The sequence below is a fragment of the Bombyx mori genome, chromosome 12 (genome assembly GCF_030269925.1).
Source record: "Bombyx mori chromosome 12, ASM3026992v2".
NCBI lineage: Eukaryota > Metazoa > Arthropoda > Insecta > Lepidoptera > Bombycidae > Bombyx > Bombyx mori.
The window spans coordinates 2,208,524-2,236,488 of record NC_085118.1 but is presented as its reverse complement, the minus strand read 5'-3'; the positions used below and the strand labels follow the sequence as shown (position 1 = coordinate 2,236,488).

Sequence of the window (27,965 nt, the reverse complement as noted above, 5' to 3'; positions counted from 1 at the left end):
TCTTATCTTATTTTTTTAATATCTCTGTATCCCCATGAACAATATTGATTTTAATTTATTTATAATTAGAGGGATAAATAGTCTGTTATTTAAACTTAATTTCATTACTGTCTCTGAACTTTTTTTTTATTGCTAGTTGGGTGGACGAGCTCACAGCCCACCTGGTGTTAAGTGGTTACTGGAGCCCATAGACATCTACGACGTAAATGTGCCACCCACCTTGAGATATATGGGCTGCAGTAACCACTTAATACTAGGCTGTGAGCTCGTCCAAACATTTTAGCTATAAAAAAAAACACTCCGTTTGTAATGTATGGTGCCTTTTTTTTCGAACTAAGTATCTTGGCTTTTCTTCTAAGGCTTTGTAAAAATTAGTCGCGTAAAAATGTGGAATCCATTCGAACCAATTGTTTGAACATATATTTTTTTAAATATTCAATAGTTCATTCGGATATCATTGAGATTCCATTCATTTCAATAGTTCAAAACAGGAATAAATTACCTTAAGCCTTACCTTAAGTCTAGATGAACATTTCCCTAAAGAAATATAAAAGCGAAGCAATGGTGATTTTTCTCTCAGTTTCGCAATTAATTTTGTGGCGAGTGAACGTTACAAGACATATTGAACCTGTGAGTTTACTTTATTTTATTTATACGTAAATTTAATATTGAACATCGGATCGCAGAATGGGTCTAGTAACCAGTGTGCTTAGTGTGAGTTTTTTAAAGTTCTCGATAGCGTTAAAGTTAGCTCATATAGAGTACCCGTTTTCGGCCGTATTTTCATCCCTCTGGGAAAATTATAAATATCGGTCCTACAGTTCCGGGAGTACGGACTTTTTTTTGGGAAATTTCCTTCTCTCTTTGAATCTTTTTCTTAATTTGAATTTTTTAAATTAGTTTTTGAGATATTTACAAAAAACTAAACCTTCTTTTTTTTTGTTAATTGTTAATAACTTTTGCAATTTTTGCATGCGGAACTTCATTTTTTTCAAAAATCATCTAGATGTCATTCCAAATCGAATGACACCTCAAACATAATTTTCGGAGACTGCTAAAAAAATGTTGACCAAAAAGGCACTTGTTGGCTAGACTATATTGCATATGGGAACGATGAATAAATGGAATTCAATGCATAATATTCTACGACAGAAATCCCCTTGGAGTCCAATCTTGGCGTTCTAAGAATAATCACAGGCCAACAATTAGAGGCCGCAGTGATCTCTTTGCTATGGCTTCCTCAAAACTAAAAGACTCGAAATAATTGACTCCCAAGCATAAAACTAAGTATGTCTCAGTCGGTAATCACATATGTACAATTCGATTTACAATTACAAAGTAACACAATGTCATTTACAAGTATAAAATGTTCCTTGACCGCATTGTTAGCCAATTCGTTAATGACTTTAACTATGATAACACTGGGCACAAATCAGCTTGCAGCTAACCTGATTTTTAGTAAATTGCCATAAATATCGACCTTGGGATTAAAGTTTGAAGTCTCAATGTCATTATGTAACCGTTATCCCGTTGTTCAAGCTAGAACCCATAAGATCTTTGGGGATGCTTAAACGACGCAGGGAAGATCTTCCACTGAGCGGGTGATATTTGCTCAGTAGTCCGACGGTCTGAATGTTGTTGATCGGAACTTGTATATATGCAAGCTTATCTTGAAAATGTCGTAAGCGAGATTCAGGCATCTGTCAAATATCTTGCGTTGTATGATGGCTACCCGCCACAGATCTTCAAGATAGAATTAGGTTGGGTTATGGTATTTAACCCTATTCTCTTCGATATAAATACAATACACCATCAGTAATCACTCCAGTTTATTTTTTACTAGCGGCACGCTCCGGCTCCGCTCGGGTCTTTAACAAAAATTTCAACGATAATTTTTGTAAATAATAATGTGTTCTACAAAGTCGTTGTATGTTATTTTATTCTATCATCAATAGTTTTCGCAGGGCACGCGACGTAAAGAATATTTTAGGTAATTTGTTTATACCTTGGGTTACATTATTGGCATTTAAGTAAGGATCCCTAATTTTTTTCAAAAAAGATTATAGCCTATGTCACTCTGGAATAGTGTAGCTTCTAAACAGTGAAAGAGGTTCAGTAGTCTCGGAGCCTATTCAATACAAACAAACAAACAAATCTTTCCTCTTTATAATATTATTATAGTATAGATTTGAAAAGCTTACAAGTCAATTGTTCGTATACACGCGTGTCGTAAGTGAAAATATAGCTTGCGAGAATTGGGGATCGTGCGATAGTAATGCCCATTGATATGAATAGTTTTTGTTTTTAGCTCACGACAATCAAACATTGTGTGATGAACACGTTTATTTGCACTTTGTCTGGATGTTTATTATCTATATAATAATATGTATAAGTTTCATAATTTATAAATATGTTTATCAGTCTGGTACCAATAATACAGGAAATCCTAAATTGGGCCCGGATGACCGTGCGTGATTTGTCCCCGGCTATTATTATTATTATTAAGCTATTTTTATATCTTCCACTAGCGTGATGCTTTTTCCTAATTATATCATGTCGATTTTTGATAATGAGCTTCTAAACTGTTCAGATGCCTGGTAATATGGCCAATGCACTCAAGTACCTGCAAATATGATTGCTATTTGACGACATTGATATATAATTTTACCCAACTGAATAAAAGTCGTCGTGGCCTAAAGGATAAGACGTCCGGTGCATTCCTGTGTAGCGATGCACCGGTGTTCGAATCCCGCAGGCGGGTACCAATTTTTCTAATGAAATACGTACTCAACAAATGTTCACGACTGACTTCCACGGTGAAGGAATAACATCGTGTAGTAAAAATCAAACCCGCAAAATTATAATTTGCGTAATCACTGGTGGTAGGACCTCTTGGGAGTCCGCATGGGTAGGTACCACCACCCCGCCTATTTCCGCCGTGAAGCAGTAATGCGTTTCGGTTCGAAGGGTGGGGTAGCCGTTGGAACTATACTGAGACCTTAGAACTTATATCTCAAGGTGGGTGGCGCATTTACGTTGTAGATGTCTATGGGCTCCAGTAACCACTTAACACCAGGTGGGCTGTGAGCTCGTCCACCCATCTAAGCAATAAAAAAAAATATAAAAAAAATGTGATACTAATGAAGTGACCTTCCTTCTTACCTTCAACTTTAAGGATAAGTTCGGTAAACTTGCATCTTTTTAATTAATTTAAAGAAGGCCTGACAGGCCTGACGGGCCTTTCATAATCATGTGCAATTTATAGAAACAATGAAATGTTTGTTTATAATGCCACTTCATGGCCGCTGTTGAAACACTTCAAATACATTTGCCCTTCATCAACCTTGTTTGCTCTATTTTTGTGCGTACATTGTATGCTAAGCGATTTTTTTTCATTTCTAATTAAAATACAAATAGAATTATTTATTTATTTGCCCATCACAAGCAGATTTTCAATTTTAACAAAGTAATTCGTTCTAAATTATTTAATATCCTCACATTTCTTATCACATTCGACTGGTAGATCTTTCTGGCAATATTGTCAATGACGCATTTTGCAGCTTATTCAATATAAGATGATAACAGCCATAGATCCGTAATTCCGACCGTTTTCGGGATTTCTTTTATGAGTATAGAGCAGAGGAGAGAGTAGGGGAGTAACGTATACTGTAATTTTTTTTCTATCTATTCGCTGGTAACCTAAGGGGCTATTACAGCTACGCCCGGAAGGGTAGGTGAGCTCACGGGCTCAACCTGAGAAGATTTACTAACACTAGCCCTAGCAAGAGCAGTGCTTTGCAGAATCTACTACCGGTTCGAAATCGCAACCCACTGAGAAGATCCGGCGAGAAACACGCTGTAATCTCACTAGCTGAATAATTACGGTTAAGAAAAACATCCAAAAACACTCACGATTTGTACTAAGTTCGATTTACTTAAACTTACTTATAATAAACGAACGAGTTTAACTTGAAATGATTAATAGCATTCGGCATGAAAGATAAAGTTTGTCAAATTTATTATCCGGTGAGCTCATCACTCACGATAATATTAAATAGTTATTATTTAACGATGCGATGACATTGTTATAAATCTAGAACATAAATTAAACTACATTGCAACTACACAGTTTGGTTAGTTACACAATATGTATTGTAAAATATCTTGCAGTTGTTGTCACGCTACAATGTCAATGTGCTAGCCTTCAATTTGAAATAGCGATAAATCTTAATCAAGTCTACAGTCAATTTATTAAGTCACTAGCTGTGCCCGCGACTCCGTCCGCGTGGAATAGCGACTTTGGGCATCAGTTTTAGAACATATCTTTTGGTCTATAAGCACCGTTAATTGGGTATTTAGAAAAATCTAATTTAAAGTAACGCTTCTCCATACACGACATAGACGTATAGCCATCGGGGATCAAAGCATACAGGTTGCTAGGATTGCTAACATGTGACAGAGCTACATAACCGTGTGACCGAGTTGACTGTGTGAAAAGCAATTAACACTTATATCTACAACCACAACTTTTAGCGTCTGACCTTGGGCTTTATTTATTATCATCACGAAGCATAGGCTCACTGGAAACGCGATCGGTAGTGAGTTGTGCTTCCCGTTCATCTAGTGTCTCCCGAGACCGGGCAAACTTTTGCTGTCCGAACCCTCTGAAAGCTCAAACGGATTTCCCTATCAGTAAAGGTCTCGGACTCAAGCGATAGTGCATGCGCCTCCCGATCGACAGTGAGACGTGCTTCTCATTCTGCAAGTGTCTCCTGAGACCGGGCATTTCCTGTCCGAACCCTCTGAGAGCTCAGACGGATTTCCCTATCAGTAAAGGTCTCAGACTCAAGTGATAGTGCATGAGCCTCGCAATCGGCAGAGAGACGTGCTTCACGTTCTTCAAGTGTCTCCTGAGACCAGGTAATTGCTGTCCGAGCCCTCTGAATGCTCAGACGGATTTCCCTATTAGTAAAGGTCCCAGACTCAAGCGATAGTGCATGCGCCTCGCGATCGGCAGTGAGACGTGTTTCTCGTTCTTCAAGTGTCTCCTAAAACCGGGCATTTGCTGTCCCAACCCTCTGAGGAGTTCAGGCGGGATTCCCTATCAGTGAAAGTCTCAGCGATAGTGTATAAGATTCACGATCGATGGACAAACTTGCGTCACGCTGTTCCCTGTTCACCCTAATTCGAGTGGTCTTTTTTTGAGAACAATGTGGACTCAATCGAAATTCTCGCTGAGCCGAAGTTTCTTTTTATTTTTTTTTATTGCCTTTGTAGGCAGACGAGCATACGGCCCACCTGATGGTGAGTGGTTACCGTCGCCCATGGGCTTCAGCAATGCCAGGGGCAGAGCCAAGCCGCTGCCTACCGCTTAATACTCTCCACAAGCCTCGCTTGAAGAATGACATGTCATAGTGCTCGGGAAACACCGTGGAGCGGAGCTCATTCCATAGCCGGATGGTACGTGGCAAAAAAGATCTCTGGAAAAGCACTGTGGATGCCCGCAGTGGCTCCAGGTAGTATGGATGAACTCTACTCCGGTGGCGGGCGGTGCGATGGTAAAAACGAGATGCCGGTATCATCTCAAACAATTCCTCAGAGCACTCCCCATGGAACATACTATACAAAATACAGAGGGGACCGAAATCCCTCCGCAGACCCAGAGGTTCCAAACGATCCGTGGGAATGGGATTATCGACAATCCGAACGGCCCTCCTTTTTTTTTTATTTTTTTTTTTATGATTGAAAGTTTACTGGTGGCCCGAAGGCCTTTCCAGTTTCACCAGGACAGGTGGGCGAGCAAAGGCTCAGCCAAGAGGGGCGGGATTTGCTAACAACTGCCCGAGCGCCTCCGAAGGAGACCTAACAACTCAAGAGCAATTGTTTCGCGAATGAATCTACTACCGGATCGGAATCGCGACCCGCTGAGAAGATCCGGCGAGAAACTCAGCGGGCTGATGCATGGGTTAGGTTGCACGACCTCTTTGTCGAGTTCGACGAGTACGGTTACCGGGGTCCCTAAGCCTGCCCCTAGTATTAGAGTTGAAGGCATCTAATGCAAAGGTTATTGGATCTGATGGATCCGTAAGAACGTGTCTAGGGCGTCGACGGTGACTGGCTCCTGCATGATCAGGATTCGGGGAGTAGTCAGCGGCGGCAACGATAAGGCGATTATCATGACGCATAGCCTTATCGAAGTATCGTTCCGACGCTGACTTCATGTAGGGGAAAGTGTGGGATATACGAACACCTAAGGGAAAACTTAAATAAAACAATGGAATTTAATCACAGATTTTTTAATTTTTTATTATTATAAAGTTTACTTATCTGTCTAACTTATTCACTAATCATCATTTATATTTTTTTAATAAACTGCAACAATATGAAAGAAAAACAAAACCCGTAGTGTTCGGCTTTGCCCGACATCAGTCGGGTAAATACGAACACCAAGTGGGGTGATTACGAACCAACATTATTAACGACATAGATCACATTTAAAACCCAACGATGTTGACTGTCCGTCAGTACAACTCTCGTGAGCCCATTTTTTGCACACATAGCACACAATCTAGTCTTCAACGGGAGGATCTATATATTTATGTCTACAAAAATACAAAAGTAGTCTTTATTTTCTTTTTCGCTTTTTTCTTTTTTTTTTTCGTATTTTGACTAGAGACTAAAGTCTTTTTTTATATTGTTCAAATTCTTTAATAATATTTCATACTTCTTGTTTGAAGGTGTTCTCTCATTACATTTCAATCTTTTTATTTGGGTTCCTTTTTTGCCATCTTTCCGTTATCTTCTTGATTTCTTACGTTTCCTGATCGTCTGTAAATAAAGGTTTTCATCCAACCATGGCTGTATTAACACTTCTTTCATTAGATGTTCAAAATTAGTGGTTTTTGAGATCTTCTAAACTATACTTCAGTTCGGTCTTTCTTTTGTAAGTACAAGGCATCTGTAACAATATTTAAAAAAAAGTTGAACGGGGTACTTACAAACGGGAGTGGGGTAACGGCGAATGTTCGAGATTGCCCGACATAGAGTGTTCGTCTTTACCCCGCGGAATCGAAAATAATTAAAGGTCAAAAAACAATTTTGGTTAAATTTATTTTGCCTACTACATCATTATCATTTAGCTGAATAATATGTGATTATTCCACTATGTAAAAGCTGAATTATTATTGTAGATAGAAATAAAGTTACATCAACTTGAATTTACCAAAAAATTACATCTAAAACATACAAAATATTGAAAAATGCATACCTTTTTAAGTACGTGTGCGTTTTTTTTTTTTTTTTTTTATGATTGAAAGTTTACTGGTGGCCCGAAGGCCTTTCCAGTTTCACCAGGACAGGTGGGCGAGCAAAGGCTCAGCCAAGAGGGGCGGGATTTGCTAACAACCGCCCGAGCGCCTCCGAAGGAGACCTAACAACTCAAGAGCAATTGTTTCGCGAATGAATCTACTACCGTCACCCAAAGCATTAACACGCTCAAAGTTGATCGACTGAAAAAAGTCGATCGCTAGAGCGAGATTGTCGGACGCGGTCGGAGTGCTGGTCGCGGGGGAGGAACGAATCACGGGGGAGGAACGAATCACGGGGGAGGGACGTATCGTGGGGGCGGGACGAATCGCGGGGGAGGGAGCTACAGCCGTGTTCGCGTACGGCAACGGTTTAGCCCAGGCCGAGCCGCTGGGCACCGGCGCCGGCACGAAGGCAGGCTTAGCCTTCGGCACAGAGGGTGCCGTGGCTTTGATGTCAGGGCCAGAAGCTCGGAGGCGGTTTTGGCGCGCGACGCGGCGATTTATTTTAGGGGCTCGGGGGCATCCACGGTAATTCGCGGGGTGACCCTGTGTTCGGCACAGGACGCAGCTAGGTGGTTCCGTCGCGGTTTTTTGATCGCGAGTGCAAACAGTCGTGGCGTGATTGTCCAAACACTTGACGCATCGAGGGCGCGCGTGACAATTACGGGAAGAATGCCCGTACAGCTGACAATTGTGGCACTGGCTCGGAGTGCCTTTTTTATGAGGGGTTTCCACGGTGATCCCGGAAAGCCTACAGACCGTTCGGACGTTAAAGATTTGCTTACCCTCGGGGGTAGACTGGAGGGCGACGAGAACCATATTGTATGGCTCCCTCCCGCGTCCTGTGTGCATGCGGTGCACGGAGTTTACGGGTAGGCCTTGTTCGAGTAGGTCGGCCTTTACGAGCTCGTCATCTAACTCCTTGGGGATGCCACGTATGACTGCACGGAGCTCACGCTCCTCCTGGAGCGTATACGTATGATAACTTATACGCTCCTTTTGGAGGTAGCTTGAGAGGGCCCTATGGTCGTCGGGTGTTGCTACTTTTATCTGTATCCCGTTCGCGAGGTTACGGGCACTGACAAAATTTATGTTCTTGGCCTTAAGGGCCAGGGAGACACGGTCCCAAGCAGCCTTCTCTTGAAGAATCAACGGAGGAGGGGCCTGATTTCTCGTTTGTGCCACCGGGCGCGGCGACGGCGTGGCACGGGGACAGGGAGCGACGGGGGTCTAAGGGCGGGGGCGCGACGCGTTCGCGGCTTTGCTTATTTTAGCGGCCGCGGAAGCTCGGGACTCCGCGGCGCGCTTCTTACCCTTTTGCACGAGAGTGAATCCATCTGTTAATGAGGCGGGAACGAGGTCAACCTCCATATCCGAGTCAGAGTCGGAGGACGAGGAGGAAGGCGCGGGAGCGGCGGACGCGACGGAGGCCGCAGACGATCGCTGAGGTAGAACGGAAGCTGCCGCGGTAGACGCGGGAGTTTTTCGCGACAGTATGGGGACACGGGTGTGCTGGGCGCGACGGAGCCTGCGGTGTACGGCGCGGGAGTTTTGCGCGCGCTTGCAGGGGACGCGGGAATGGCAGGCGTGGCGGAAACAGCGGGCGCGGCGGGCACGGCAGAACAGTTCACGGCGCGTTTAGCTTTGTAAGCTAAAAATTCTGATTCGAGGGCCGGGTATTTCTCGCTTAAGAATTCCGCGAGCAGTGTGTTGGTTGGAGAGAACTCCATTTCTTCGCACTGCCCAGGGGGGGCTGCCCCGGGACTTAAACACGCGCTCGCCTTGCGGCGAGGCCCCTGCGTCGGTAACACTAAATTGGCCGAAGCGATTCTAGGAATTTTAGAAATTTTAGTGAATAGAATAAATAGAATAGAATTAGAGTGAATAGAACCACTGCACAGTTCCCAGGCGGCAATGCCTTGCAATTAGGCGCAGGTACAAATTCCGAGAAACACTTGGGCCACAGATGTGCCACGAACAATGATCTATTATCACCGGTAGTCACTTCCGACAAAACACTTGGACGCCAGATGTGCCACGAACCGAGGTCGGGCAATCGAACGAACAATGAGCACGTCCACGCGCGTCGGTTGCTCAAATCGGAATGAAGTACGTGTGTCCGCGTCTTCCGTGTTATTGACTGGCATCAGTGGTGGCGTGATCTCCGAAATGGCGGCAAATAAAATTAGGATATATCTTTCTAACATATTAGAACCATTGAATTCGGCATTACCCAGCGTTCGCGTTTCCCCCACTTTCCCCTATTTCCGAATTGATTCGAGGCCCAGGTCGTCGTGTAGGTCAACGTTCCTCACGAACCACGGAGCCCCGACAGCTAACCTGCAAAAGCGGGATTGTAGGGATTGAAGGGTGACTATGTGTGTGCGGGCCGCGTGAGCGAACACCACACTCGCGTAAGTCATGACGGGCCTCGGCCCTCCTCTGTATGGAGTCAAATGGAAGAAGCTGGTATTTGGGAGCCCCGGCCCAGAGATGGGAGCAGTACTCCACGCGAGGCCGGACTTGTGCTTTATAAACAACCAAATGGGGTGAATTGAACCAAGTTCAATTCACCCCATTTGGAGACTCGCCCCAGAGAGTTCTCCACTTCAGACACAAGTTTTGATCGTCTCTCTTGCACCACGCTCCGAGAGAGACTCTGATGGCCGATATATCGCGCATCCCCCGTGCTATCATCTGCATAGCAATGCATGCCATCAATAGACAGCATGTCATTGATATACAGAATGAAAAGCGTGGGGGAGAGCACCGAACCTTGTGGAACGCCAGCGTTAATGGTCATGGTATCAGAACAGTCACCGCCTACAACGACCGTGATGCTCCGCCCATCCAAAAAGCTAGCGATCCACTTGCAGAGACCCTCGGGGATTCCGTAAGATGGTGGCTTCGATAGAAGGGATGTTCGGTGGTGTGGCACCCCCGTCATCCACAGTCGAGTTCGAGGCGAAGAGTTTGACCAGAAGGTCAGCCTTCTCTTTCGCGCTGTGAGCCAGTGTCATCGGACTTGCGCAGTGGTGGGAGACTAGACCTGCAAAAGTTTCCTTCTGCAGCTTTGGCGAGCGACCAAAAAGCACGGCTCCCAGAGGGATAGCTCTTTAATCGCTCGCCAACTCTAGCAACGTGCTCCGACTTCGCCTTGGCAATTACCTTCTTGTAGGACCTGGAAGCCTGGACCTTTCTCTAACACGAAACCTCGCTTGACGTTCCTGAGATGTAGTGAGTATTGCCTCATGACCTTTTTTTTTTTTTTTTTTTTTTTTCGGGTAGAGGGCCGAACCTCCTACGAGGTCCCCGCGCAAAAGGGGCGCGCGGGGTATGTGAGACTCAACGATCTGCATGGTGTTGTGAGCAGACCGCGGGCCCAAGGATTTTAGGACCCACCCACTAAACGACTCCCCTGCACTCTTACACCCGACGTCCGATCCCCTCCGAGGTCAGAACCCGGATGAGGTAGGGGGGCTACCGCGGTCAACACTACAACCAGACGGCGCGGCTCACCCCAAGGACGCCCAGCCGACGGAGCCTTCGAGGCGAATCGAAGGCTCTGAAACGTCGGCCGTCTCGGTACGGCAGCCCGTCGGGCCGCCCAGACGGTGCCGCTGGTGTCCCGGAATACCCCGCTGGACCAGAACCAGCCTGCCGGGTCGGGACGCGATACACCGTCGACCGGTCGCTCTAATCACTCCACGGCAGCGCGCTAGAGTGCTGGTAGCGCGCCGCGCGGCCTCACCCCCTCAGGTCGCCCCTTGACCTTCACCGGGGGGAGGCCGCCACCTACAGGGGCCGGGACGTACGGGCGTATTCCCGCCTCCGGCCCCCGGCTCGACGGCGACGGATCGGTGCGGAAAGGGAAGAGCTCTCCCTCTCTCGCTCCGCCGCCTCCTTCTGCGAGATGGTGGACTCGCAGAAGTCGAGCATCGCCTTCCAGGACGCGTCGCTGCCGAGCATCGTAGCCACGACGCGCGGCAGCGAGAGGTCCTCTCCAATGACCGCGACGAGGGCGGCGCGTTGCTCGTCGAATCCAGAGCAACGCGCCAATGTATGTTCCGCTGTGTCTTCCTCGTCGCGGTCCGCGCAGTGGTGGCACTGCGCCGTCGGTTCCCTTCCGGCTATTTTGAAAAGGTACCGGCCAAAACAACCATGGCCGGTCAACATTTGCGTCAGCCGGAAGGTGAGGCATCCGCGGTCGCGGCCCACCCAGTCCGCGAGAACCGGGCGGACCGCCTCGACGGTACGGAGGCCGGCCGACGGGTCCGCCAAGCGGCGAGACCACGCCTCCAGCACGGACCGCCGAGATTGGAGCCTCCGCGCTCGAACTACTCCTTCGCCGGGGCGCCCTTCCCCCCTAGAGCGAAGCTCGCTACGCCACCGGTAATCGGCAGCGAGCGCCTCCGCCTCCAGGTCCCAGGGTGGCGCCCCGGCGAGCAAGCACGCCGCCTCGAAGGAGACGGTGCGGTATCCTCGGAGTTGCCTCATGACCTGACCTTTTTTTTTTTTTTTTTATTGCTCTTGTAGGCAGACGAGCATACGGCCCACCTGATGGTGAGTGGTTACCGTCGCCATGGACTTCAGCAATGCCAGGGGCAGAGCCAAGCCGCTGCCTACCGTAAAGCCGTCCTTTTAGCATTCCTGCTGCACTGGGAGAAGTTGGATCTTTTTCGAGGCATTCTTACAATAAGTAGTAGCTACTAACACAACGTTGTTTGGTAAACACGTACTTATCATAAAACTAAATTATAAATACTTACAGATTATTACACAGTTTAACTTTATTACAGTTTATTCATTATTAATAACTATTAAGTCGTGTCAACCTAATCTTTTAACTATAGAAAACAAACGTGCCTATGGGTTAATTTACTCATCGAGCCCTTCGTCGCAAGCGACGGGTTCGTGAAGGAAGCAGCGGCGCGGCAGCGGCGCGGCCGCACTTTGCATACCCGCGCGGCCGCACAGGCGTAAACAATCTACAAACGCCCAGCTATATACGTGATTCTTTAAATTGGCATAACTTTTTTATTTATGAACAGATTCACATGAAACAAACACCAAATGTTAAGTAAAGCTTACCACAATAAATTAGTGAAAACCACATTTAAATCAGAGCTGTTTCTGAGATTAGCGTGCACAAACGCACGGACAAACAGACAAACAGATAAACAGACAAAAATTCTAAAAATCATTTTTTTGGGTTCTATTGCGTTCATAAAGCCCCCTTAGAATAATTACACATAGAACGATAGTTCTCTTCAAAGCGGTCTGTCAAAAGTGAGGCAAAAATATAATCTATGTGTGCGTAAGGTACTTGTATTTACGCTCGACGAAACGCACACAGTGAAAAAAAGAATGTTGCCAATATATTAACTTTCTCTAATAATAGGGAAGTTGAAACTATTACTTGTGATCACAGAACAAATGTGATTGTTAGATTACACCTTTTATTTATTTGGAACTCATCAATTATTACTGCTGAACTGATGACAAGGCCCCCCTAGATCCCCTAAACGATTAGGAGTTAAATATTTATATAAGTGCAATTCGTCTATCGAAACTACTCGGTAGTGACCAGTTTTGTTTACATCCTAAATAATCTAACGTACCTATTTACCAGAATACGCGAATATTGCCTACATGATGCAAATAAAACCTGTATACATTTTTTTGTTTTTTGTTTAAACCCGCCACCACACGACCTACTTCAAAATACTTACATTATTTGGTGTAAAGTTATTATTTATAAGTTTTAGGTGGCATTGTTTGTAGGGTGGTTTTTTAATTTAATAATAGTGTAACTTATAAAAAACACGCGAATATTCTAATTCACTTAGAAGCATTCTAGTTTACGTCTGTATCTATAGTCAAGCAAAGTAATTACTTTTGCTTAAGGAATGACCTAAGAAAATATTTTATGCTCAAACAAATAAGAGCCAGAATTGTAGAGAAAAGTCATGTTTCAAGTTATAACTTGTCTATAGATAGATACGGGTCTTAAGAGTGATCGAGGTGAGAACACTTTATGAGAAAGAAAAACAAATAACATGTATAATTATTAATTTCAGTAGCCTTGTAACAACTGCAACTGTTTTCTGAACAATTGTCGCTTCGATGATAGGAAGGAACCCTAAAACCAAACCAAAACATCAAATAACATATTATTATTATAATTATGCGAACTTGTTGTGTTTTTGTCTCAGTTTCCTTATTAATCAATTTAATTATAAAAAAATGCGCTTTTAATTGCCTAATTGAGACGTGTTTCACTTTTAATTAAACAACAAAATGTGTGAGAATATTTCCCCGTGTTGGCAACATTTTCATAAACTATGGCATTACAAATTATTGAAATTCATTTTTCATTTTTATGAATGTTTTACGTATAAATATACGTTCAAACGCATTACTTACGCATGAAATGTATTGTTACTATCTTTTTTGTGTTTTTCTGATATACTATGACATCCGTTCATTGAACAAACCGTCATTTTTAATAAAAATTTCGGGAGTACTTTTCAATACGACACGTGCTTGAGCACTGACGGGCCGAATAATGAACTTAGCCAATATGGCTAGGTTTGAGTTGCCTCACTTTACGGAGGCGGACTTGGTTTCTATGTGTAATTATTCTAAGAAAGCCCCCTATAACACTTTTCCTGAAATATCTTCCATGTACAGACAGCGACCAGTTACGATTTTATTATATGTGTTGATAATAATATATAATTGAAGTCGTCGTGGCCTAAGAGTTAAGACGTCCGGTGCATTCGTGTTGAGCGATGCAACGGTTTTTTTTTATTGCCTTTGTAGGCAGACGAGCATGCGGCCCACCTGATCGTAAGTGGTCACCGTCGCTCATGGACGTCAGCAATGCCAGGGGCAGAGCCAAGCCGCTGCCTACCATAAAGTACTCTCCGCAAGTGTTCGAATCCCAGGCGGGTACCAATTTTTCTAATGAATTACGTACTCAACAAATGTTCACGATTGACTTACACGATGAAGGAATAACATCGTGTAATAAAAACAATGAAACTCGCAAAATTATAATTTGCGTAATTACTGGTGGTAGGACCTCTTGTGAGTCCGCGCGGGTGGGTACCACCGCCCTGCCTGTTTCTGCCGTGAAGCAGTAATGCGTTTTGTTTTAAGGGTGGGGCATTCCTGTTTTCAATAATCAACTCTTCCCGACATCTATTGGCGAATAATAATACTATTTTTCTTAATTGGGGGCAACTAGCCGCTTTAAAGACACAACAATATGGCGTTATAAAAAAAAAACCGATCATCATCTAGTACTAATATAAATAACTAGCTGTACCCCTCCGCTTCACTGGGCATTTAAGTTTAACATTATTATTTCAAATTACATTTATTACTTTTACAGTGTGTTAGTTTAATACATAAATATAAAACAATTTAAAGTATTTAGTAAAATCAGTAGCTTATTCGAAGTGGTCTCCATTGGCTGCAATACAGTCCTTTAAACGTTGAGGCCAGTAATCAACAGAAGCACGCACTCTTTCCATGGGAAAATTTTTCACTGCCAATCGTACAGATTGTTTTAGGGACTCCAAATCATGGCGCTTAGAGCAAGCCGTACTCTCTAAAACTGACCATAAATCATAATCCAGCGGATTAAGATCGGGACTAGACGATGGCCAGTCTTCAGCTCTGATGAAGTCCGAAACGTTCGTTTCCAACCAAGACTGCGTAGAGCGAGCTTTATGACCTGGCGCCGAGTCTTGCTGGAAGGACCATTCTTGATTATTGAACATGGCGTTGTTAAGGGGCTTCACTACCTTCTCAAGAATGGTATCTTGATACACTTGTGCCGATGTTTTGATACCTTTTTCACAAAAGTATGGCTCAGTCACTACTTCATAGCCACCAAACCATCACTGAAGTCGGATAGTGCCCACGTTGCACTCTGTTGATTGATTGGGAAACTTCCTTAGAGCTTTGAGCATAAATCCGGTCATTTTGTTTGTTAAAATGTTGCTCAATTGTAAAAATTTTCTCATCCGTAAACAAAAATTTTCTATGACCTCCCTTTGCGTACCGCTTCAGTAGTTGTTTCGATTTTACCACCCTATTCTCTTTTAAATTATAAGTTAAGAAATGACCAGTACGTCTCTTAAAGGCTGCAAGTCCTAGTCATCTTTTAAAATACGCGACATGGTTCTAGGTGCTATCTTCATCTCCCGAGATAAAATCTTTTGCTTCCGGACAGGATTTCTTCGAATTCTTTCCCTTACTGCTTTGACCACCTTTTTCGTACGAACACTACGTGGACGGCCAGATCTTTTTCTGTCACAAACAGAGAAGGTCTCATTGCACCTATTAATAGCCCGGTACACAAACATTTTACTAATACCAAGCCTATGGAGAGTTTTACAAATTGCATTTGGCTCCATACCTCCTTTGTGTAATGCAATCACAGCGATTCGGTTCTCTTTATCACCCCACTCCATTTTAATATCGCAAAATATTGTACAATGTATTGGCGCCAAAATGAGAAAACTCTCATATAAAAATGACAGATTCCAAATTGAAATGCTATATTTTGTTTATTTTTAATTGTAACAGTATTTATGGCCAGACTAAGTATATTAATATAGACTAGAGGTCCCGCAGTAGTCGAAATTCGACTATAATTAATTGGAATTGTAAGTTTGTACACTATTATGATTGTATTTTATACTTCTATAATCACAAATTTCGCCAAGACTACACTATAAAAAATATTAACAAAGGCAAACAATACCTATATTTAATCTATTCTCAATTTGACCACAGACGCCAAGAACAAAAGTTTGACAATAAATAGTATGCATGAGTGTGCGTCAAATACATGGTATGTAGTGTGTGTAATGTTTTCTTTATTGATTTAATGTATCTTTTATGCATTATTTAAAAAAAAAATTAGCATTGTGCACTTCTTCTCTATAAGTGTGGAAAATTTCATACTCCTCCGTCCGCGCAATTTTCGTAAAAAGGGATACAAAGTTTTTGCTTAACGTATTAATATTTAAGCTGATGATGATGTTAAAGTGTCAGTGTATTGACAGCAAAAATCATATGATATAAGCTAAAATTCTTATCTTATTTTTTAAATATCTCTTTATCCCCATGAAAATTGCAACCCACTGAGAAGATCCGGCGAGAAACACACTGTAATCTCACTAGCTGAATAATCTATATATATAAAAGAAAGTCGTGTTAGTTACACTATTTATAACTCAAGAACGGCTGAACTGATTTGGCTGAAAATTGGTAGGGAGGTAGCTTAGGATCAGGAGAAGGACATAGGATACTTTTTATCACGTTTCTGTGGGATGTGACATAAAATGTGGTATAACAAAACGCAGCAGATATGGAATAACAAAACGCAACTGACAGCTAAACGTAATGTAGTTTATGGTTAATTATAGTAGAATTTTGAAGTTGTCCGGTTGATGTGTTTATTTCGGTTTCGATTAGCTCATTGTGCCGAGATAGGTAATCATTAAGAAAGCCATGCCGCGACCAACACGTTCAAATCTTTCCCGACGAAACCGTAATGCAACTAGGATTCGAAACTTTGCGAGTGAAAGGACTGAAGAAGAACAAGAAAATATAATAATAATAACTAAAATACATGGCCAATAAAGAATCATTAAAATACTTGCTTTTTTAATTTACATTAATTATCCAAATAAAAAATTGACCTTGATCAAAAGTCTGCTCATTTATTGCCTCTAAGGCGGAACAAAGTTCGCCGGGGTCGCTAGTTACGGATAAAAAAATCATCCAAAAACACTCACGATTTACTTAAACTAAGCTCGGTTAACTTAAACTTACTTATAATAAACGAACGAGTTTTGCATACATTCGCGTTGAGATTCATAATACGTAAATATGAAAATCGCATATCATGTGTGATGGCAGGTCTAGGCTGGTAAATTTGAAGTATTTAATTAAACTAGAGGTCCCGCATTAGTCGAAATTCGACTATAATTAATTGGAATTGTAAGTTTGTACACTATTATGATTGTATTTTATACTTCTATAATCACAAATTTCGCAAAGACTCCACTATAAAAAATATTAACAAAGACAAACCATATTATATTCTCAACTTGACAACAGACGTCAAGAACAAAGTTTGACAATAAATAGTATGCATGCTTGTGTGCGTCAAATACATGGTATGTAGTGTGTGTAATTTTTTCTTTGTTGATTTAATGTATATTTTATGTAATCTTGCATTATTTAAAAAAAATATTAGCATTGTGCACTTCTTCTCTATATTCTCTATAAGTGTGGAAAATTTCATACTCCTCCGTCCGCGCAATTTTCGTAAAAAGGGATACAAAGTTTTTGCTTCACGTATTAATATAAAGATGAATCGATAGTTATACTAGTAGTCTACCCAGAATTTGCGATTTCGTAGCCAAACTATTAATGCAAGACGTGTCAAAACAATATGGTCATAATAGCACAAGCTTACTGCTGGACAAAGGCCTGAGATTTCGTGCCACTAAGTTAAATTAACTGCTCTCATCAAATCAGTTCAGTGACGACATTTTAAATTTTCAGGCTATAATATGATCGCCCACGATTCTTATAAATCCATACCGGATTTCTATGCTGGAAAAACAGTCTTCATTACAGGAGGAACAGGATTCCTAGGGAAGGTAATTTCGAATAGTTATGTTCTAAAAATTACGTACGTACTTGTGGTACGACCTTTTATGAGTCCGCGCGAGTAGGTACCACCACCACCCTGCTTATTTCTGCCGTGAAGCAGTAATGCGTTTCGGTTTGAAGGGTGGGGCAGCCGTTGTAACTATACTTGAGACCTTAGAACTTATATCTCAAGCTGGGTGGCGCATTTACGTTGTAGATGTCTATGGGCTCCAGTAACCACTTAACACCAGGTGGGCTGTGAGCTCGTCCACTCATCTGAGCAATAAAAAATAAAAAAGTTCATGTTTACTAAGCGGCTATAATTAAAACAAATATTTACAATCCATCGATCTAAGTTCAATTGTTTTTTCTAAGTTAGGTGTTTACCCCATGGTAGGGATAATTTTTTTAATGAATACTAACAGAAATGTTTTCATGGATCAGCACTTATCTTCAGAACAAATATGACTTTGAATTGGTTACCTCTACCACAAACTTCATACCAGTGATTTTTAATGCTTTGATAGTGTCCAAGTTAAATTCCTGATCAAATTTAATGTCTCTGTTCAAAATATTATTATTTGCTATTAGCAGAGAAGAAACTTCTAAATTACGGTTGTTCACTAAGGAATGTTATTAATTACCTTTTACGAAAGAAATCTTTGGAAAAACAAGTTCAATTCTATTTTGGATCCATTACATCATTATTGAAGTTTAATTTCAGGTCCTAGTCGAGAAGTTGGTATACAGCTGTCCCGCATTGAATAAAGTTTACGTATTGATACGAGAAACACCCAAGCAGAATGTTTTACAAAAATTAAAACAACTTCTTGATAGTCCGGTAAGAATGTTCTCGAATGTTCGTTGGGATTTTAGAAATATTTAAAATAGGATTAATGAAAATTATTCGTTAATACATAATAACTGCTTTTTAATCTGGAAAACTAGTTCTTCTATATCGTTCCCTCACTGCTGAGGATCGCGACCACATGTGACGTTCTTCCACTGTGTTCGATCATGGGTGGCATGGACCGCATGCTACAGACTTCCACCAAGTGCTTCTCTTACTAGATCTCATCATCATCATCATTCTTTCCTATTACCCTCTGCTGGAGTGTAGGGCTCGAATCAATTTTTTCCATTTATATCGGTCTTGGGCAGTCTGTTCTAGCTCCTCCCACGTCATGCCCAAGACCCCTAGCTCCTGATCCACCGAGCGACGCCAAGTTGTTCTGGGGCGGCCTCTCTTCCTTTTGCCAGACACTTTCCAGGTCAGTGCTCTCTTTGATAGGTGGGTATCGGGCTTTCTCAAAGTGTGACCAATCCAATGCCACTTCCGCGTAAGGATCTCCTTCTCCATTGGTGTCTGCTTAGTTACTAGATCTGGCTATCGAAAAACTAGTCCCTGCTCAGAATAAAACTGCAGCGTCAATTGATACAAGTCACATACAACTAAGCAGTGTAAAGCAGTGTAAGCTCAGTAAAATTAAGTCATAGCCATTGATAATCATATTTATTACACTTAATATTGATTCATGGTAGGTAGGACCTTTTGTGAGTCCGCACGGGTAGGTATCATCACCCTGCCTATTTCTGCCGTGAAGCAGTAATGCGTTTCGGCTTGAAGGGCGGGGCAGCCGTTGTAGCTATACCTTATAACTTATATATCAACGTGGGTGGCGCATTTACATTGTAGATGTCTATGGGCTCCAGAAACCACTTAACACCAGGTGGGCTGTGAGCTCGTCCACCCATCTAAGCAATAAAAAAAACTTATAAAGTAGCCTTTTTTAACATTCTCTGACAACAGATTTTTACTCGACTAAAGAATGAAAGACCAGAAGATTTGAATAAAATTGTGCCTATTGCTGGAGACTTATGCAAACCGAACCTTGGTCTGGAGCCTAGTGATGAAGAAAAACTAATCGATGAGGTAAGCTATATGTAAGGAGAAAAATTAGAGTTTTTAGTTATTGCTATAAAAAGATGTGTGGTGTCGTGGGAAGTTCCTTATTATAAAAATATTAATTTTAAGTTCTATTCGAGTATAAAGAAAATAATTATTCGGGTATACATTTTTATTATGGTTTTTTTATTGATAAAAATAAAATAAAACTACTTTACAAAGTTATCAACTTTATTTTATTCACAATGATTTATAATATAATATAATTTAAAAAGAAGACGTGTGGCAAAGCGCGGTAAAGCTATTGAATAGCATTTTTTTCAAGTAATGTAATTATAATTATTTATTTATTTTATTTATGTAGTATTTTTTTCCTTTTGTTTTTCTTTGATATTAATTCAAGTTACACTTTTTGAGCGTGGTGACCGATAAGAAAACAATTTTTTTTCTTTTATTAAATAAATGAGAAGTTAATATTGTTCAAAAGATTTTTATTATCTTACAATACATGTAGGTTATTCAGGAATATTTATTAAACTATAGGTTTATGGTAACTGAAATAAGAAAGATAAGTTTGAGACTTGATATCTTCTAAATATCTGGAAAATACCGCGTCAATGGTGGTCCCATATTTTCATATGGGATCATCTATTTTCAATGCCGCTATTGCGAACTGTATCTTTCCCGCGGTGTGGAAAGAAGCGGACGTTATCGGCATACATAAACCCGGTAAACCAAAAAATCATCCGACGAGCTACCGCCCGATTAGCCTCCTCATGTCTCTAGGCAAACTGTATGAGCGTCTGCTCTACAAACGCCTCAGAGACTTCGTCTCATCCAAGGGCATTCTCATCGATGAACAATTCGGATTCCGTGCAAATCACTCATGCGTACAACAGGTGCACCGCCTCACGGAGCGTATTCTCGTAGGACTTAACCGACCAAAGCCGATCTACACGGGAGCCCTCTTCTTCGACGTCGCAAAAGCGTTCGACAAAGTCTGGCACAACGGTTTGATTTTCAAACTTTTCAACATGGGCGTACCGGACAGTCTCGTGATCATCATACGGGGCTTCCTGTCTAACCGCTCTTTTCGATATCGAGTACCTATAGAGGGAACCCGCTCCTCCCCGCGACCACTCACGGCTGGAGTCCCGCAAGGCTCCGTTCTCTCTCCGCTCCTATTTAGTTTATTTATTAACGATATTCCCCGGTCACCGCCGACCCAATTCATTTTTATATATATCTATAGATAAAAGTTTTTCTTCGATCACAGGTGTCGGTTGTAATTCATTCAGGTGCCACAGTCAAGTTTAACGATGCACTTGAATATGCAATGAAAATCAACTATCAAGGAACCGAACAGGTCATGCGTTTGTGTCGTAAGATAAAGAATATAAAGGTAAACTGCAATTAAATTGCGTAATTATTCAATTAACGTTGTAAAGTTTAGAACAATTCATGAATTTAAATATTGAAAACATAAAGTCGTTTCTTTTTGCACAAAGCATCGAAAATATCTATATAAAGACAATTTTACTGACGCCTGTAAGTAAGCACTCCACCAGATACTGTCATTCTACCTATTTCTGCCGCAAACAAAAAACTGCGCGTTCCGGTGGACGTTTCGACCGTGTCAATATTAATTTAGGGTTTGTTGATCGAAAAAACTGACAACCGCTTAATATCAGGTGAATCCGAAGCTCATCCGACAAAACGGTCGAGGAGCAGGATAGAGGACAGGCTAAAATCTCAATAGTAGATGAGCTGCACTGGTGGTAGGACCTCTTGAGATGCACTGGTGGTAGGACCTCTTGAGAGTCCGCGCGGGTGGGTACTACCACCCCGCCTATTTCTGCCGTAAAGCTGTAATGCGTTTCGGTTTGAAGGGCGGGGCAGCCGTTGTAACTATATTGAGACCTTAGAACTTATATCTCAAGGTGGGTGGCGCATTTACGTCGTAGATGTCTATGGGCTCCAGTAACCACTTAACACCATGCTGCCTCTGTTGATAACGAATCTCTACCAACAGGTCTTTGTGTATATATCGACAACATATGCTCACACACAGTTAGATATTATAGAAGAGGTCATCTACCCTCCACCCGCAAGAGTAGCGGAAGTATACGAAACTATCAAACGACACGGAAACAACGAGAAGAATATCAGTAAAATACTCAGTAAGTATTGTTACTTATTTATTAAGTAAGTAAAGATCTAAGTCTTATTGCCTATTCTGTGACTTATCTGCACCTCCGCAAATTTGACACCCAGTTTTAGTTGCATTTAAAACCGGATAAGAACCAAAATTATGTTGCAAATAAATCGAGAATACAAATCACATATTATTAGGACTAAGGTTAGGATACCGCATAGTGGATCCCCACGGGTATATCCGTGTATCCGTGTACAGCCGGATCATGTCTGTCTCGAAGTTGGTAGTAATGGGAGTTGTGAGGATAGCCGCTATAAAAAAAATGTGGCTTTGAGCTCATCTCTGCGTGCATTTATAAAAACGCACCGCGGTATTTTCTCGCCTCACACATTTGTTGAAGTCGTCGTGCTATACGACTAAGTAATAACTAAGACTAATGATATTAATTTTTCTAATGAATTACGTACAAGTCTTAGTAATTAACTCATTTTCAAGAATGACTTCCACAATGAAGGATAATAAAAGGTGTAATAAAACTCAAATACGTAAAAAAATTGATTTTCGCAATTACCACGAAATTGAGATCTCAAGTCTCAATGTGGGTGAAGTCAATCGACTCCGGTAACCATTTAACACCAGGCGGGCCGTGAACTCGTTCAAACGTCTAAGCAACAATTAAAAAGAGATACTATCATTTAATTCTGAAGCGATCGCTCGGAAATGGCCTTGTAAGTTTGTATATAATATTGGTGAACCACATGACTACATTGTAATTTTTGTGTCAACGGTAAATATAACATACTAGCGACCCGCCCTCGCTTCGCTTCGGAAACATTAAAATACACATGAAACCAAAAAAAAAATAAAAAAAAAAATAAAAAAAGTAGCCTATGTTCATCAGGGCCAATGTCGGCTTCTAATGGAAAAAGAATTTTTCAAATCGGTCCAGTAGTTTCGGAGCCTATTCGAAACAAACAAACAAAGAAATCTTTCCTCTTTATAATATTATTATAGTATAGATTATAAATACTTTACAATATTTTCAGAGAAAACAAAGTAAAGGAAAAATTACAAACAAAAAAGTTGACATTAATAATCCAAAATATCCGGAATACTCATAAAAATCATTAGTCGATAAGAATAAGTAAACAACCTAATCTATTCCAATCTGTTTTTTTTTCTCATTTTCAGATGGTCAACCAAACACATACGCTTTCACGAAAGCACTCGCCGAGAACCTTGTGGCTGAAAACCACGGCGACATTCCTACTGTAGTCATAAGACCTTCCATCAGTAAATATTAATTTTTAATGCAACCTGTCCACCCTATCCTTACACATGAATCACCAACTAAGTTAAAAAGAAGACGTAAAAATCTATGAAGTTGTCGTATTGAAATACTGCCCATTTGAAAAGCGAATTTTCTATGTCTGGCTAGTAAATTGTAATGAAGCTTATTTAAAAAAGATGGGTTTATATTTTCAAATAGTCATTTAATTTTGTATATTGATTACTGTTTTTTTTTCACTATTTTTGTATATTTTTCATCAATATGGTAAAACACGTTAAAAGTATTTAATACGCTTTTATTAGCTTCAGACGTATGTATGTAACGGAATCTTTGAACATGATTTTGACCCCCTTCAAAACGTCGGATTAACTCAAAATTTGGTATACTTATTAAGGACCGATGACAATTCATTATTAAAAAAAATATTGAAAAAATGAAATTCAACTAAAAAATGAAAAATAAATAATAGTTTAAAAAAACTACCAAAATATGCTTTTATTGAAAATCCAACTAAAAAATAGAAAATAAATTTTAATAAATTTGAATTAAAAATAGTGTAAGAAAAAATGATTTTATTGTAAAAAACCGCGTGGGGTGCTTTTCAGGATATTATTAAAATAACCCATCTACTCATATCTGTTCATAAAATATTTATAACTACTGACACCATGGACTTTCTATATAAGCGTATTTTGTTCGTTTTTTTAAACTATTATTTATTTAAAACCCTAAATGTGTAACGAATATTTGTATTTTACATTTCCAGTAACAGCTGGAATTACGGAGCCTCTTGAAGGATGGGTTGACACTTGGAATGGAGCCACAGGAATAATGCACTTGATCGGGAAAGGTTTATGCCGTGTGCTACCTGGCAACGAGCAGAACATACTGGATTTGATCCCAGTAGATTTTGTTTGTAATCTCGCATTAGTAGCTGCTGCTAAATGTAACAGGTGAATTAAATCTTCTCCGAATTTCTTAAGCGAGTCTCAAACACAATTAAAACAAATTTTACGATAATAATTAAATTATGAAATCACAATAAAGAAAGCGAGATTAAAAACCGTAAAAGTACTTTTAATTAGGTGATTTTAAATCGATAACAAAATAATCATTAGGTATTTGTATATTGTCGATGTTGGTATTTATATGTTGTTTGGTACCCCAACAAGTAACCGACTTTTATTACGAACTATGTAAAAAAAACCTAGCTTATTAACCACTTTTATGATACTGTAAAAATTCTCAATGACTCGATTAGATTAGACAAGAACAATAGTAAACTAACACATAGACACAGCCCACTGAGTTTCTCGCCGGATCTTCTCAGTGAGTCGCGTTTCCGATTCGGTGCTAGATTCTGCGAAGCATTGCTCTTGCTAGGGCTTGTGTCAGCAACGCCCCCATATTTGAGCCCCGCGAGCTCACCTACTTGTTAATTTACGCTGACTTAGCCTCTCAAGACTATCAGCTTAGGTAGGAAAAAAAGAAAAAAAATATATAAGAAAAATAAAACTGGATTTTTGTTACAGTTCCAAAAAAGTAACAATTCTAAATAGCTGTTCTGGTTCCTGCAATCCAATTACATTAAAACAATTCTGTTCGCTGTACTGTAATGTCGCTGTAAAACGAAAGAGCAGTAAGTTTAATCTCTATACTCAACATTTCATTACCAGCTAATGCAGACGAATGATCGTTTGTGATTTATAGCCACTGTGTAGCTCAGGATGTTGAAATGTGTCCTGTGAGTCTTATTTATTTCTGAGATGTGTCGACGAGCTAACGGCTAACCTGAAGTTAAGTGTTTACCAGAGCCCATAGACAGCAACAACGTTAAGCTCTCCTTGGGACATGAGTTCTATAGTCTCAGTTTATAGTAGAATTACAGCCCCACCCTTAAACCGAAACACATTGCTGGTTCACGGCAGAAATAGGCAGGGTGATGGTACCCACCCGCGCGGACTCACAAGAGGTCCTACAATCAGTAATAATTTTGCGGGTTTGATTTTTATTACACGATGTTATTCCTTCACCGTGGAAGTCAATCGTGAACATTTGTTGAGTACGTATTTCATTAAAAAAATTGGTACCCACCTGGGATTCGAACACCGGTGCATCACTCAACACGGATGCACCGACCGGGAGGTATTATCCTTTAGACAACGACGACTTCAAGCCTTCACCTCCTAATAGTCTTCGAGATCACCCGCACGTGCTAGTTAAGCGGCAAGCTCTCCGGACCAGAAGAAATTTTTCCCAACCACAAATAAATGCAAATTAATAATTGAAAAATTTTCAGATGTTTTCCCATTTCCGTACCTTATATTATTCAACCCGCACATCTGGATGCTGAAGGTTATGAGCTATTTTCTAATGACTATGGCTGGACTCGCAGATTTCGTGATGCGAATCTTCGGCAAGCAGACAATGTAAAGAAATATTTCTTTTTACGTTTTCAATTATGCTAAGTTCTTTTTAGAAATTTACACAAATATTTTTAGATAAGATGACGCATTTACCGCCACCAGACTACAAATAAAAAAGTGCATGTTATCTTTTTACCATTATTCAATTGTTATAAGGATTAGGAACATGAAAAATTTACGATATTACCTTTTTTTCCGTTTCCCAGCGCACATAATGTTTTAATGCATAACAAATTGCTATTGTTCAACTTAGCTTTTGGGAAGCAAAAAAACATGATCTAAAATTTAAATACGTTTAACTGATTGCGATTAAGTAATTTCACGGTGCACTCCTAACGGACCTTATACCAATATTTTGCTTCATATCTCCGAGTGGTGGTGGCATTTCCGTTTTAGGTTGACACATGATGACGGCGACAAAATAACCCTATCGTTGTTTATTTCTTCTTCTTTTTCTTCACCTTATCTCATTAAGTGGGGTCGGCACAGCTGATTTTCTCTTTCATTCTTTTCTATCAGCCGTCATTTCAACACTCACTCTTCTCACTCTCATATCGTCATTCACACACTCCATCCGTATCTTCTTCGGTCGACCTCTTCCCCTTCTACCTTGTTTTTTACCTTTCCTACCTACCTACCTTTCTTTACTTATTTCATACTGTTACGCGCTGGGGTTCGGAATAAATAAAATTCCACCAAAGTACAACTAAAAACTGTATTTAACACTTAGAACACTTAAACACTCAACAAACATTTTAAAACTCTCAATTCGCTTCTTCCGCTTCGCTTCAGGTGATCCATTCGCTGTTTCGCTTCGAGTAATTCCGATTACTGACTGACTGCGTGCCATCCCTGCAACGCTTTTATAGTCGATACGTCATCCCTAGAATTATCGAGAATATTCCACACATTTCTAGTAGTAGTTTCCGCTATATGTCAATAGATGGCATTGTACTTCTCGAGCGCTCTAGGTGCTACTAGGTCCTCCGATATTCGTTCGAATATTCGGCGATAGATGGTGTTACTCTTACCGGCGTAACAATACGTTAAATAAAATGGAGGGGCGTCTGACACATCTTAATTATTTTTTTCTTTTTAAGGTTCTTCAGAACACAATCCAAGCTATACTCTATTGTGAAGACATTACGATGCTTCATATTTAAGTCGTGGGTGTTTAAATGCGAGCGAGTGTGCGCCCTTAATGCAGAGCTCAGTGACCTGGACCGCGCCGTCTTCAACTGCGACCCCTCCACAATACATTGGGAGCAATACGCACAAATATACTTCGATGGTGTCACGAAATTTTTACTGGAAAAACCGAAGAACCTAAGAACAGATGCGTCGAACAATTAAAAGCTTTTTGTTTTCTTGTGAACAGAAAAAAAAACTTTGCCTTTTAATGGCACGCAATGTATCGTTGGTGACAACGTTTTACATTGCCGCTTCAACCATTCCAAAATTATTCCCTGTCGTACATAAATAAAAATAGTACTTATAATATAACAATAACTTCACACAACGTGATCAGCAATGTTCAGCGCACAAACGATGGAATCCACAAATTGACTCGCGGAATGAGTGATAGGAGTTCCATTTTATTTATTTATTGTATAGATGGGTGCTCACAGCCGACCTGATGTCAAATGGTTACCGGAGCCCATAGACATCTATAACGTAAATGCCGCCACCCACCTTGAGATAAAAGTTCTAAGGTCTGAGTGTAGTTACAACGGCTGCCCCGGATTTGATAATTAGAAGAATATTTATACAATACTAGCTGACCCGGTAGACTTCGTAGTGCCTCAATCGATAAATAAACCTAAATTTTTGTATAAAATAAACATAAAACAAACAAAAGGAATCCGTCCGATGGGGGACACATCAAAAGGAAAACAAAATTGTTATTTTTATTTAATTCCGAGCATTTTCATATTTATCTACCTTTTAAACCTTCTTTGGAATTCCACAAATAATTGAAGACCAAAATTAGCCGAATCGGTCCTGCCGTTCTCGAGTTTTAGCGAGACTAACGAACAGCATTTCATTTTTATATATATTATAGGTATATAGATGTAAACAAAAATCTCTTTAATTTTAAAAAGATTTTTCTTAGACTACATAGTTCACTTACAATCTTAAATAATATAATAATATTGTTCAAAATATTAATTGAAATAAAGATATTAAGGGCTTTAAA

At 40.7% G+C, this 27,965-nt stretch overlaps 1 protein-coding gene and 2 long non-coding RNA genes across 5 annotated transcripts in view; 1 reads left to right on the top strand and 2 right to left on the bottom strand.

The window, feature by feature from the left end:
* The window catches only part of LOC134199810 (uncharacterized), a 29,496-nt gene extending 5,539 nt beyond the window's left edge, over positions 1 to 23,957 (bottom strand). The window contains exon 1 of the long non-coding RNA XR_009974445.1: positions 23,666 to 23,957. This is a non-coding gene — a long non-coding RNA (uncharacterized LOC134199810). The remainder of the gene's footprint in view (positions 1 to 23,665) is intronic.
* On the top strand, positions 496 to 27,965 carry LOC101745831 (putative fatty acyl-CoA reductase CG5065). Of its 3 annotated transcripts, none has more exons than XM_004929371.3 (11): positions 496 to 630; positions 17,901 to 17,998; positions 18,715 to 18,831; positions 19,801 to 19,923; positions 21,173 to 21,298; positions 21,929 to 22,076; positions 23,243 to 23,344; positions 24,109 to 24,295; positions 24,875 to 24,981; positions 25,642 to 25,771; positions 26,869 to 27,965. In XM_004929371.3, exons 2-11 carry the CDS (start codon positions 17,909 to 17,911, stop codon positions 27,119 to 27,121), a joined length of 1,383 nt encoding a protein of 460 aa, XP_004929428.1. In that variant the 5' UTR covers positions 496 to 630; positions 17,901 to 17,908; the 3' UTR covers positions 27,122 to 27,965. The 3 variants fall into 3 exon arrangements, with proteins under 3 accessions (XP_004929428.1, XP_037870512.1, XP_062527342.1); XM_038014584.2 differs by having other exon boundaries at positions 596 to 714; XM_062671358.1 differs by lacking the exon at positions 496 to 630 and adding an exon at positions 17,403 to 17,509.
* LOC134199812 (uncharacterized) lies at positions 13,366 to 13,951 on the bottom strand. The gene is made up of 2 exons (XR_009974449.1): positions 13,734 to 13,951; positions 13,366 to 13,449 (listed from the first exon to the last, which is right to left on the bottom strand). It is a non-coding gene; the product is annotated as an uncharacterized LOC134199812 (long non-coding RNA).